General features: G+C 44.7%; 1 protein-coding gene across 5 annotated transcripts in view; it reads left to right on the top strand.

Moving 5' to 3' along the window:
- The window catches only part of DYNC2H1 (dynein cytoplasmic 2 heavy chain 1), a 269,900-nt gene that overhangs the window by 45,669 nt on the left and 210,953 nt on the right, over window positions 1-13,278 (top strand). For all 5 annotated transcript variants that reach the window (XM_046014703.1, XM_046014702.1, XM_046014701.1 and 2 more), the window contains exons 31-38: window positions 1,074-1,224; window positions 2,165-2,370; window positions 3,588-3,770; window positions 4,855-5,037; window positions 6,556-6,779; window positions 7,520-7,635; window positions 10,851-11,050; window positions 12,178-12,442. In XM_046014703.1, coding sequence (XP_045870659.1) covers window positions 1,074-1,224; window positions 2,165-2,370; window positions 3,588-3,770; window positions 4,855-5,037; window positions 6,556-6,779; window positions 7,520-7,635; window positions 10,851-11,050; window positions 12,178-12,442 — 1,528 coding nt within the window. The remainder of the gene's footprint in view (window positions 1-1,073; window positions 1,225-2,164; window positions 2,371-3,587; window positions 3,771-4,854; window positions 5,038-6,555; window positions 6,780-7,519; window positions 7,636-10,850; window positions 11,051-12,177; window positions 12,443-13,278) is intronic.

The raw sequence follows: 13,278 nt of genomic DNA, 5'->3' as shown, positions 1-13,278 counted from the left end.
AGCCAGGGCGGTATTTTGACTACCATTTCTGCTAGCCTCTCACAGAAATTGTCGCGCTTATCCATGTGCATTTATAATGCAGAAGTTCAGTCCTGTTGCCTGTGAGGAAGACCACAGATAGGAGTATTAGTCTGGAGGTGGCAAGTGAGCATTTTTGTATGAAGGTTAAAGAGCAAAGCAGATTTGGTCTGCTTAAGTGCTGTCTCACACACCTGACGAAAGAGCCTGCTGAGTTTGTCCCACACGTGAGGGGAGATAACGTTGCCCTGGAAAGAGTTACTCTTCCTTTAAAGAATGGTATTTAATGCTACTTAAACGAAGATATTTATGTAATGCTTTTGATAGTAGATTAATGCAGTGTGTTCAGTTAGAACAAGACGGCAGCTTTGCCCGCCGTGTGACGTTGTAAACGTGTGCACAGATGGCGGAGCCGGGGAGGAGAGGCGTCCGAGGGCACTCGTGTGCGCGCTGAGAACTATCTGCTCAGTAGCGTCAGTGGCTCTGTGTGATGGTGGACCACGTCTTTAGTTCAGAGGAGCATATTGGTTTTCTGCCTTCATCTAAGGACTCTCGAACTATCCCAGCATAAGCTCTCGAAGGCTAGTGTTCGAGCATGTAACGGCTTTACCAGTAGCCATGCTAGGTTGGTTCTGTTCAGAAAGCCTTTCAAGCAGTGCTAACACTTCATGTTTTACGTAAGTATAAGGATATCTCCTTGGTCTATAGCTAGTTTCTCTTTATGGGTATTAGACTCAAAGATGAAGACAGAACTTAATTTAAGATAAACTTGGAATTTTGGGATTTCAGACTTCTGGAGTGTCCTGAGATGACTTTGGAATGCTCTGGTACCTTTGCATCCTTGAGAAAAAGCTGTTCAAGGGTGAGCTTGGCGGTAGGTACTCAGGAGGGCTTTGCGGTGAAGGGACTGCTCTGGACTGTGTGAGGCGCCAGTAACGTTCAGTTAGAGACCCGGAACAGGACTGGAGATCCGGAGGAGGGTGTCTTTCCTTAAGTCCATGAAGTTTTCTGAGTAAATTTACCTTTTAAAAATAAATTTTCTCTTTGTCCCTTAGATACTGTGTTTGGCAGAGCAGATTAAATTCACTGAAGATGTGGAAAATGCCATCAAGGACCACAGTCTCCAGCAGATTGAAAGTCAGCTGGTGGCGAAGCTCGAGCACTACACTAGCGTGGACACGGGTTGTGAGGATCCGGGGAACACCGGTATGAGAACTGGGCGGCTTTCTGCCTGCTCGGGGGCTGTCTGACCTCGCTCCTGGTTTAGAGTTGTGTTTCTGACGGGCTCTGTCAACCGTCGCCTGTCCCGGAGGTGTAGTGGAGGGTTAGAACATACGCGCTTTTACATTGTACCTGGAATCAGTCATTCATCACTTGAGACGCATGTAGGGACCTTCCCCGGGGGGGTGTCGTCCTCCTGTGGCTGCGGCCTCATCCCTCCCCTACACGCCGGGATCACCCTGTGGGACACGGGACGGCCTTTGCCCCGCGCAGGCAGGAGGAGCGTGAGGGACATGGGGCAAGCGGCCGGTCTGAGCTCCGGCTCTGCTCCCCTACGCCGCCCTCTCCTCGCACCGCCCGCAGAACGGGCCGCGGGCTTCGTCCTTGAGGTCCCTGATGGCGCAGGAACCTCCCTCCCTCCCTCAGGCCCCGGGCTGTGTGGGCTCCGCCGTTGGGGTTCGGTTCTGCTTCTGAAGCCCGAGCTACCCACGTCCCTTGCGCTCGCTCCTGGCGGCCATGGGGACACCAGACAGACCTAGAGCAAGGAGCCACCAGCCGGGGGCACGTGTCCTTCAAATCGCCGCCCATCTGCCGCCCCCTGTGCCTCGGACGCCCACACGGCGGCCGGCGGGGGCACTGTGTGGGCTTCGTGCTGTGGCCAAGGGGGCCCAGGCTGCAGCGCGCTCGCTCCCTCCGGCCGGAGCCCCGTCCGCTCCGCAGGTTTGCGGCCCTCTTCTGCGCCAGCGATCTGCCCCCTTCTTCCCGGTGAATCTGACCGTTGTTGGGCGCGTGTGATTTACAGGACTGGGTCATTCCAAGTGTCATGAAATTATCATTCGAATTCATTAAAAAACCTGTGTATGTGTGTCATAACTATGCAAGTCACAGGCTGACATTTTCTCCAAATATTTTAATTTGCATACAGAATCTGGCGTTCTGGAGCTTAAACTTAAAGCACTGATTCTTGATATTATTCATAATATTGATGTGGTCAAGCAGTTAAACCAGGTTCAAGTTCACACAACTGAAGACTGGGCCTGGAAAAAACAAGTCCGATTTTATATGAGGAGCGACCACACGTGTTATGTGCAAATGGTGGATTCTGAGCTTCAGTACACGTACGAGTACCAGGTACGGCTGGCGCCAAAGCGTTTTGGTTTTTCAGCTGAAATTTTTATCTTCAGTCTGCTATTGGATGACAGAATTATTTTTTATTTTAGTCATAACTTTTAAGAACTTTTGTGCGTGTGACTGTCTTTTCTGTTTCATCATAACAAAGATGGTGTTACAGCAGAGAAATGTTTACAGAAAAGTTAAAGTAATGGCAATATTGTACCGAATTCTGTGAATGTGCCTTTTCTTAGAGTAACAGTTACTCAGAAATGGAGCTCTGTAGTCCAGGGAGAACCAGGTCTGGCAGCGTTGACGGGAGTGGTCTGGCCCGCGCCTCCTCCCTCCCCAGTCTCTCTCTCTCTCTTTCTCTCGCTCGCTCTCGCTCTTTCGCGTGCTCTCTCTCTCTCTCTCTGTTACACACACACACAGCCAAACTCGGTGCCCTCGCCACCACACCAAAATACGCTTTTGCGTGTTTTCAGAGAATGCTCCCAGTTTGTGAGATGAGAGAATCCTCTCACAAATAACCTGCCTCGTGGAACGTGTCTTCAGAAAACCCATCCGCATCCTCTGCCTTGTCCTGTCACGACGAGTCAGTCATCAGACGTATCAGACAACTACGTTAATAAGTGTACGTCAGGACCGTTGCCAGCGGACACTTTCAAAAGGAAATGTGTTTTGAGACCCAAATCTGTCTACCTAAGTTAAGGAAAAAGTCTATAAACTGCAGCTGGAATTGGAATCTGTTTTACTAAAACTTAGAAATGTTGAGAATTATTTGATGTGTTGATATTATTAATTTCATAAGGAAGTTTTCAAAATATTTACATTGAGTCTCTAAAGTGGTTCTGACTTATGAAGATCCTAAGATTCAGGGAACTAATTTACATGAATTTTTAAACACAAGACAGATTGATTATTGTATAATGCAGCTTTGGATTTCTTTGCCTTGGTAGCGTGTCTCTGAAGCATCCTCAAGGACCTGAGAGACTTTCAGAAAACCTTCTGGTGTAGTAACTGAGAACGGGGTAACCTGCTGCTTCGGAATGACGAAGCTTAATTTCTGTTTGTGCTTTGAAAAGCTTCTTCTAGTAAAAACGTATTTTGGGTATATTTCTATGTTAACAGCTTTAACTTTTTTGTTGCCTTTTTAGCTTCTTAACGAGTCCCACCACGCCACGTGTGTAAGGTTGCATAAAACATGAATATTGAGACTTTGTATTTCCCTTGTGCAGGGCAATGCACCCAAGCTGGTCTACACGCCGCTGACAGACAAGTGCTACCTCACGCTCACGCAGGCCATGAAGATGGGCCTTGGGGGAAACCCTTACGGGCCAGCGGGAACGGGCAAAACCGAATCAGTCAAGGCCTTAGGTGGACTTCTCGGAAGACAAGTTTTAGTTTTTAATTGTGATGAGGTAGAATGCACAATTACAAACTGTACAGTAATGTTAGTTGTGACTTTGGATTAGTATTCATGTACTTAAATATGAAATAACATATTTTTGTGGTAAGGATTTTATTTATTTATTTGACAGAGATCACAAGTAGGCAGAGAGGCAGGCAGAGCGAGAGGAAGGGAAGCAGGCTCCCTGCTGAGCAGAGAGCCCGATGCGGGGCTCGATCCCAGGACCCTGAGATCATGACCTGAGCCGAAGACAGAGGCTTTAACCCACTGAGCCACCAGGCGTCCCAACAAATAAATAATTTTAAATACGGAATGAAGGATTATGTTAGAGTAGAAAAGAAAAATGTTTTTGTTTTGTTTTTAATTAGTGATTCATTAGTTGCATGTAACAGTGCTGGGGCACTTGGTATCTGCCTTCAGCTCAGGTCATTATCCCAGGGTCTTGGGATTGAGTCTCGAATTGGGTTCCTGCTCTCAGGGAGTCTGCTTCTCCCTCTGCCTGCTGCTGCCCTGACCTGTGCACACGTGCTCTCGCTGTGTCAAATAAATAAAATCTGAAACAAACAAACTGCCAGAACACCCGGTGCTCATCACATCACGTGCCCTCCTTAATGCCCATCCCCATTTATCCCATCCTTTCACCTCCCTCTCCCCCAAGCAACCCTCAGTTTGTTTCCTAGAGTTCACTCATGAAATTTAAGAGCGAAACAAATGATTAAAGGAGAAGAGGAGGAGAAAAGTTTTTAGCAAGGACAATAGTGAACAGAAAAGAGAAAAAAATTCATTTTGAAAATACCATTTTCAAAACATTTTGTGTAGGATTTGTATTTCAGTTTAAGGATAACTGAAAATCTTATATCTGTATAACTGGGTACTTCCCAGAACTTTCCAGAAGTGAGTGTACTTCCCAGAACACTCACATGAATTACTTGTTTACTAAACCCTATAAAATATAGCTATTTAATTTGTGCTTTAAAAAGAGCCAAAAAGGCACCGGTGGATGAAATGATTATTACCTTGTCCCTAATGTCAAAGTATTAAATGATAGAGATCCTAACTACTTCACGGTTACAGTTTTTGCTGTTCCTTTTTAGGGCATCGATGTGAAGTCAATGGGACGAATTTTTGTTGGTCTGGTGAAGTGTGGGGCCTGGGGCTGTTTTGATGAATTCAACAGACTGGAAGAGTCCGTGCTGTCAGCCGTGTCCATGCAGATCCAGACAATCCAGGACGCTTTGAAGAATCACAGAACTGTGTGCGAACTGCTTGGCAAGGAGGTATAGAAAAGTTGGGAATTTAAAGAATTCGAGTATTTTTTACAACTCTGTGTTACTCCCACTCAGGCAAATATTTGGTCTTTGTTTCTTCTGGCACCCCCGTTCAACCTTTTCACGTGTGAGTTGTCTGAGGTTTGTCACCGTCTTTTGGTCCCCCTTGACCGTTGACCTTCAGAGTTTCCGTACGGGGTGCTTCATCCTGGCAGAACCTGCTAGCGTAGCCGGCTCCGTGCCCCATGTTCCCGGTCCCGTCTCGTGGCATGCTCGTCAGCATCCTGCCGGGGACGGGCTGCTGTACGTTTTCCGCTTTATGATGGGGAAACGAGGCCTGGTGAGTGAGGAGGAAGTCATGGGGCTGGGAACTGACCCCAGGACTGTCTCAGTCTGAGGCTTGTGGTTCTGATGCCTGTTCTGTGTGGATCTTACAACAGTAAGCACTTGGCTGTTTTTCCCTTCCTCACTCTTCCCCATCAGAGAGACACACTCAAGACATGAGAGCGTGACCTTGCTTGTGGAGAAAGTGGGAGCTTCTCTGTATAGTGCGTGATGACGACACTGCGAGTTCGAAGTCCGCGAAGTTGCCCTCTGACCCCTGTGACGCCTTCCCATGGCAGGTTGTTCAGGGCAGGCAGGGAAGTGAGACAGGTTCTCAGTCACTAATAATGTTATTTACATGCTGCGTAAACTCTTCATCAAGAAGAGAGGAATGACCAAGTTTTTACCTTTCTGCCATCACAGTTCACTTTCTTACACACTGAGTTTTTCCCCTCCTTTCCTCCTGCAACAAACGGAAGGAGTGGTCCTTTCTCCCAGTCAGCACTGGTCTTTCCACTTACACGCTGGAATCTCCTTCCCAGGGACCTTGCCTTTGTTGCTGCTTCCGTGATGGACAGAGCCCTTCCTCCTCTCCCCATTCCTCTTGGGCTTTGAAACATAACCACATCTTTTCCTTTTTAATAACATGCAGTGTCGTATGTAATACTGTTATAATATTTGATCTAATTAAAACAGAAGCCAACCTTCCCTTCGCTCAGCTTTCCAGCCGCTTCTCTTTCTCCTTTCTTTCCTTTCTAGCCAGGTTTTTTTGCTCTAGGTGTTTGTGCTCCCTTCCCACTCATTGTTCACACACTCTGACTTGGCATTGAGTGTGCTGTTGAAGGTGTTCGTACAGGGACTCTCGTCTCGGGCCTCCCCTGTCAAAGCATGAATCACACGGTGCTTGCCTGTGGGCTGTAAGCTTCAGAAGGGCATAGACTGTTACGGACTCTCGGTCAGAGTTGTTGTCTCTGTGTACCCAGCAAAGGGCCTGAAACCAGGAGGCTTTCAGCAGGCACAGACGACTCTGAGAACTGGTTATCAAGGACTTCTGTGAGCAGCGCTCTCCTCGGGGGGTGGTTGTGCGTCTCTGCCGGGGTCGAAGATTTGTGTGGAATATGTACAATAAAATGTCGGTTAGCAACCTGTTTTATATTTATAGTTACAAATATTTGATGCCTATATTTTAAATTAACATTTCAGGTAGAAATAAATTCTAATTCTGGAATTTTCATCACAATGAATCCTGCTGGAAAAGGTTATGGAGGAAGACAGAAGCTACCTGACAATCTTAAACAGCTTTTCAGGCCAGTAGCCATGTCTCGTCCAGACAATGAGCTTATTGCAGAAGTTATTCTGTACTCGGAAGGCTTCAAGGATGCCAGAGTCTTGGGCAGAAAGTTGGTAGCTATCTTCAATCTAGCCAGGTGCGTTTTCCTCTCTCAAGTATTTTTATATTTTTTGGTTCCAGTAATTGATTATGGATTAGTGATCATTTTTCACACTTGTCCAGTGTGATTTAGTGATATTTGTATTGGTGATTATATTATACTTCAGGTATCAATAGGGAAGATTCTAGTTTGAATAATAAAACATCTGACTCAAAACTGTTTGTTTTCCTTAAACGCTATTAATTTGATCTCACTTCTTTTCTGCAAAATTTTTTTATTGGGGTGCTCCAGCTAAATGATGCTGATCATACGATATCAGCAGACCCTTCAAACCTACTGTTCTCTGGAGGGAATCTTCCACAATTTCTCTTATGTCTTATTTCTGGTAATAGCAGTGGGCTTGTAGCTTCTTTGGGCAACCTAGAGTTCTGGTTCATATTACTTAAGAGCTGCTGAGAACTGGAGTGCCAGAATCCGAGAGCCAGGTGAATGGACGGAAGAGTTGAGGGGTAACGGTCCCAGGTGCTTGTCCTTTAGTGTCTTCAGGAGGGTGGTAGCGAGGTCATGACAGGTTCACCCTCGTCCTTGGGAATTGTCGGTCTTCAGTGTTTTGCTGGAGTGACATGTCCTGTGACTGGGTCCTGTTCATAAATTGATTGGAGTATCAGTACTCGTTTCTATGTGTCTGTAGTTATAGTCTGCTTTTCTTTAAATTTAGTAATAAAAATAATTTCTTACAGCTATCTAATGCTTTGTGATTTCTGTGTCTATTTAAGGGAACTTTTGACTCCTCAGCAACATTACGACTGGGGTCTAAGAGCCTTGAAGACCGTTCTTAGAGGAAGTGGAGGCCTTCTTAGGCAGCTGAAGAAAAGTGGCATTAAGCAGAATGGTAGGGTTCATTACTCAGCTACAATCTCATTAAAAAAAAAAACCAACCTTTAGGGGGGTGGGGTTATGGACATTGGGGAGGGTATGTGCTATGGTGAGTGCTGTGAAGTGTGTAAACCTGGAGATTCACAAACCTGTACCCCTGGGGATAAAAAGACATTGTATATTTATAAAAAAATTTAAAAATTTAAAAAAACAAAAAGAAAAACCCTTTAAATTAGAACACTTTTAGATTCTGGCCCCTCGTTTCTCCTGTTGTTAACATCTTAGACTAGCAGTGCTGTTTGTCACAACTAGTAGATCAATATTGACAGTATTTTTTAACTGAAATCTGTACTTCATTCACGTTGTCCCTCGTTCTTACCCAATGTCCTATCATAGCTTTAAAATGTGCATTAAATACTAAGTAGTTGTGCTGTGTAGAGGAATAGTCTAGCCCACGTCTCCTCAACGTGTGATGTGCGTTAGAATCACCTGGAGGCTTGGTCAAACGCCAGTGCTGGGTCCCTGTGCCCAGCTTCCTGAGTCTGCAGGTCTGGGGCAGAGCCCGAGAATTTCTCTCTTCTGAAAACCAGAACCGTAGGAAGTGGCAGGGATTTTCTCTTTGAAAGAGATAGCATAACAAGCAAAATTGCCCTTTAAAAAACTTAACGTTACGAAAAATACCTTTTAACTATGGAATAATTGTAGATTTACAGTAAAGTTGTAAAAATAGCATTCCCATTGTTTCCTTCCTTAACGATGGCACATTTGCCCAAACGAGGAAACTCGTTTGTTAGGCATATCGCTGTTAGCTGGCGTCCAGATGTCATTTAGATGGCACCTGTTCTGCCGTTAATGCTCTTTCTGCTCCAGGATCGAGTCTGGGGTGCCTTGTTGTCATCATGTCTCCTTAGTCTCCTAGGTGCTGTGATGCTTTCCAGTCGGGCTGGTTTTGTTTCCCGGGTACGGGTTCTGTGTTCTCAGTCTGGGTTCCTCAGTCTGGGTTTTGTCGTGATGTTTCGCTCACGATGAGACGAGGTTCTGAACGTGTGGAAGGAACGCAGAGAGGCGAAGGGCCCATCCTAGCGCATCACTGAGACACTTCGTGTGTCCGTGTGTGCACAGGGAGCACACGGTGTCACTGCGATGTCCACCTTCTGCATGGTCTTCGTATTTGCGGGGTGTCTCCACCGTGACAGTAACTGGCCGTTACTGTTTTCCTCTTTCCCCGCTGTCAGAAGCTAGTTACAGAAGGTGGCTCACCGTCCAAGCAGGCAGTCAAGGATTAAGCCCCATCTCTTCGAGGGGGGATATCTACAAATATTTGAGACTCTTCTGCAAATAAGATTGGTCTCTTCTTTGCTATTTATGTATTTATCAAATCATCTATTCAGATCAGACTCATGATATTTTACTGTATTTTACTGCCTTTTTTCCCCAGTTGTGTAAGATAAGTGATTCCCCCACCCATGGGTGTGGGCCTTTACGAAAGGCCAAATATTCAGCCCTCCAGATTGGTATTGAAAACGAAGCCTGGGATGCCAGGGCGGCTCTGTCGGTGAAGGGTCTGCCTTCGGCTCAGGTCATGATCCTGGGTCCTGGGATCGAGTCCCACATCGGGCTCCCTGCTCGGCGGGGAACCTGCTCCTCCTCTGCCCCTTCCCCTCCCCACCATGTTCTGTCACATACTCTCAAATAAATAAATAAATTCTTAAACAACAACAACAACAAACCAAACTAAGTTAGGGGTCCCTGGATGGCTCAGTCGGTTAAGTGTCCGTCTCTGATTTTGGCTCAGGTCATGATCTCAGGATCCTGGGATCAAGCCCCGCATCGGGCTCCCTGCTCAGCATGGAGTCTGCTTGAAATTCTCTCCTTCTACTCCTCCACTCACTTGCATGCCCTCGCTCTTTTTTTCCTCTCTGTTAAATAAATACTAAAAAAACTCACAAAAAAACAATGAAAAACTGAGTTAAGACACTGAAAATAAGTCAGTGTAGAAAAATGCACATGTGAAATTACCTGTTTGGGCTTTAAATGATCAAAGTATGCCTCTTAAACAAAGGAAGCAGCTTAGCTCTGTTATTGGGTTGGCACATGCCAGGGAAGAGAAGGCATTTGGGGAGCTACTGAAGTTACTATTTTTCTGTTGACTCTCTCTGCTGATTTTTAAGAAATATTGAAACCAGACCAGTAGTAATTAAAGATGACTTACTAATGCTTGAGACAAACTCTGTTGTGGCCATGTATCTTTGCATGTACTTAAACAGGAAAATATTCAGCCATTACAGAGAAATACCAGATGGAAGATGGTTTCTTGGCTTCATAGATAAGTCTTATCTATCAGCAGCTGATTAAAGGATATTAATTATCCTTGAAAGAGTAAAAATCTTGCAACAATGTTCGTATTTATATTTGGTTTGGGATGGGTTTCTGAATCGTTTTTGAGCAGGTCTGATTAAAGATTGTCACGGAGTTAGTTTTTAGTCTCAGGACTTGGAATTTCTGGGAGGCAGTCCTGGTGGATTTGGAGATGCCTGAGTCTGGACCTCGTTGATCTGGGTGTGAGTTCCGCCACCGTAGTGCTCTGCTTGCTCGGGTAAATCACTTACACCCTCAGAGAACTAATATCCTCATATATCAAATCAGAAGAACGTAACAGTTTCTTACTTTATACAGTTGTTGTAAGGATCACAGAAATGATGACGTTCTATACAACTATACGTGCTAGTGACTTCTATCTGATCTTATTTTTAAGATTTATTTATTTATTTATTTATTTGAGGGAGAAAATGCACACGTGAGTGAAGGGAGGGGCAGAGGGAGAGAGAATCTCAAGTAGATTCTGTGCTGAGGCCTGAGCCTGACACAGGGCTCGATCCCAGCACCCTGAGAACATGACCTGAGTTGAAACCAAGAATCAAACACTTAACCGACTGAGCTGCCTAGGTCCCCCAGTGATGTTTATTATTAACTCAAGTCTGGGAAACTTGGGACTCAAATTCTGTGGAAGAGTCCAGAGCTGTACTTAGGGACCCTTGTTTCTCAGTGGTCCAACGATAGTAAGGTAAGCTCGTCAATACACATGGTACCGCAGGGCTTTAACTGCTACTGAATTCTAGCACCTCACGTAATTATTAGTAGTGCTCTCAGGGTACTTGAAAATTGTGTTTACAGTTATTGGAACTTTCCAAAGTAAGTGACTAATAATTTTAAATGAAACTTTTCCTCTAGTTGATGAAAGTCATATTGTGGTACAAGCCCTGAGGCTTAATACAATGTCAAAGTTTACATTTGCTGATTGCTCGCGGTTTGATGCGCTGATTAAAGATGTGTTTCCTGGGATTGACTTTAAAGAAGTGGAATATGGTGAGCTGAGCTCCGCGTTACAGCGAGTCTTCGAGGAGGCCAACTATGAAGTCATACCGAATCAGGTAACCGTCAAGCGTGATAGGAGTGCCTGTGCGGCTCAGTCGGTTTGAGCATTTGACTCTTGGTTTCGGCTCAGGTCATGATCTCAGGGTCATAGATCGAGCCCCACTCAGGCTTTCTGCTCAGTTTGGAGTCTGCTTGTCCTTCTCCCTATGCTCTTCCCTCTACTTGCCCTGTCTTTCTCTGTCAAATATATAAATAAAATTTAAAAAAATACTTTAGAATATATTGATCCTTTCTCCTAGTTAATTACGTATTAGCTATCCTTATCTTTTATTTTCTGTTTAAATCTCATTTACTCATGGATGCCTTCCTTGATCTTTGAGTCCAGATGAGGTTTCCTTGCTGTGCATTGCATTACTTTTCCTGCACTTACTCACACTTGATCGTATGTTGCATGAGTACTGATTTTCCCTCTTCAGGTGGTAGGGTTCACGGAAGGTGGGATCCATGTCTGCATGTTGTTTTAGAGATTTGTTTATTTATTTATTTGACACATACAGAGTGTGCACAAGCGGGCGGGGTGGGGGGCTGAGGGAGAGGGAGAAGCAGACTTCCCACTGAGTGAGGAGCCCGATGCAGGACTTGATCCCAGGACCCTGAGATCATGAGTTGAGCTGAAGGCAGACACTTAACCTACTGAGCTACCCCAGTGCCCCAGGATCCACGTCTGTTTTTCTCGTCATTTTATTCCTGGTGCCTCTTACATGGACTGGCCCATACTAGGTCTGTCATACGTGTTTGATAATTGATTCCTTATGGTTTAGTTTCACTTTGACCGTTTCTTAAGAGAAATTCTTTTTAGCAGCTTTTTTAATGTAGCACTAGGACATGTTCAAAATGAACATTTTTCTGTCAGGTTTTTTGTTTGTTTTTTGGTGAGATACAGATTATCAATCCATGAATCAACAAATGAATAAAATAATGAACATATCATATTTGAGTGAATAAAAGAATGAACATGTTTGTTGTCAAATGACTTGGAAAGTATACTTGTGTCTTTTAAATTTTGGACTTAAAGATCACAGTATAAACGTGCTCAGATTTATTTGGGTGTTATTTTGTTACAGAGAGAGAACAGATGGTTATGTACTGTAAATCTCATACAGACATGTTTGTTTTCTCCTAGATCAAGAAGGCTTTAGAGTTGTATGAACAGTTACGCCAGAGAATGGGCGTTGTCATTGTTGGTCCGAGCGGTGCTGGGAAGTCGACCCTGTGGAGGATGTTGCGGGCGGCGTTGTGCAGAATCGGCAGAGCTGTCAAGCAGTACACCATGAATCCCAAAGCCATGCCTCGGCATCAGCTGCTGGGCCATATTGACATGGACACGAGGGAGTGGTCTGATGGCGTTTTGACAAACAGCGCTCGCCAGGTGGTCCGAGAACCTCCAGGTTGGTCTGTGTTCTGTGATTCACTGCTTTCCTTAGTCCTTTAGAGAGGAGGACAGGACGTGTCTCTAATGCTGTCCTCATGAAAGCCTTCAGACGACCATGAGTTGCCTTGTAAATGATGTACGTGACTGTTTACTTCAGAGGGACCCAAGACGTGCTGTCGTGTTGATCCGGACTGAACAGGGGCTCCTGTTACAGTAGAAACTCGGGGTAATCCGGATGAGCTGTAATTCACGACTAGATTAAGTTACTGAAAAAATAAAAATCTTTCTGGGTTGCTCTCAGTGCCTCGCAAATAAGAAGATGACAGATTCTATTTGGGGTTAAAATCGGTGTGTGTGTATGTGTGTGACCACTTCTAACTCACAATTTGGAATACAGTGTTTTGGATAATTTTAAAAATTTAAGTTATGAAACAGTAGACTTCTTGCTCTCAGTTTTTTGATTTGGTGTTTAAAGCGATTTTTGGCCAGAATCTGAGAAGGCTTCCTACTTTTTATAAGGTCGTAACTAAAAGTTGTGTTTCTAAGCCAGTGAGGGAGGGGCTTAGAATTGAGACATTGAAAGAGATTTTCTGTGTAGTTTTTCATTTTCCCTGTGGTTAATAATATCACAGTAAGTAAAAACCAAATATTGCCTATATTGATTTGTCACACTTTTATGGGTGATATTTTCCTATTCGAATTGAGGTCTAAGGACGCTCGAAACCACTCTCATTTTAGGAAGGACGGATTTAAAAAAGAAGTTTGTCTCCAAAAAACCTTGTGTACACAGCACTGCCTCTCCGCTTTGAAGTCAACTTTTTTAATGTATCAAAGAAATTTGATTGGTGAATT

The sequence above is a fragment of the Meles meles genome, chromosome 8 (assembly GCF_922984935.1).
Source record: "Meles meles chromosome 8, mMelMel3.1 paternal haplotype, whole genome shotgun sequence".
Classification (NCBI taxonomy): domain Eukaryota; kingdom Metazoa; phylum Chordata; class Mammalia; order Carnivora; family Mustelidae; genus Meles; species Meles meles.
This window is presented reverse-complemented; position numbering and strand designations above follow the sequence as displayed.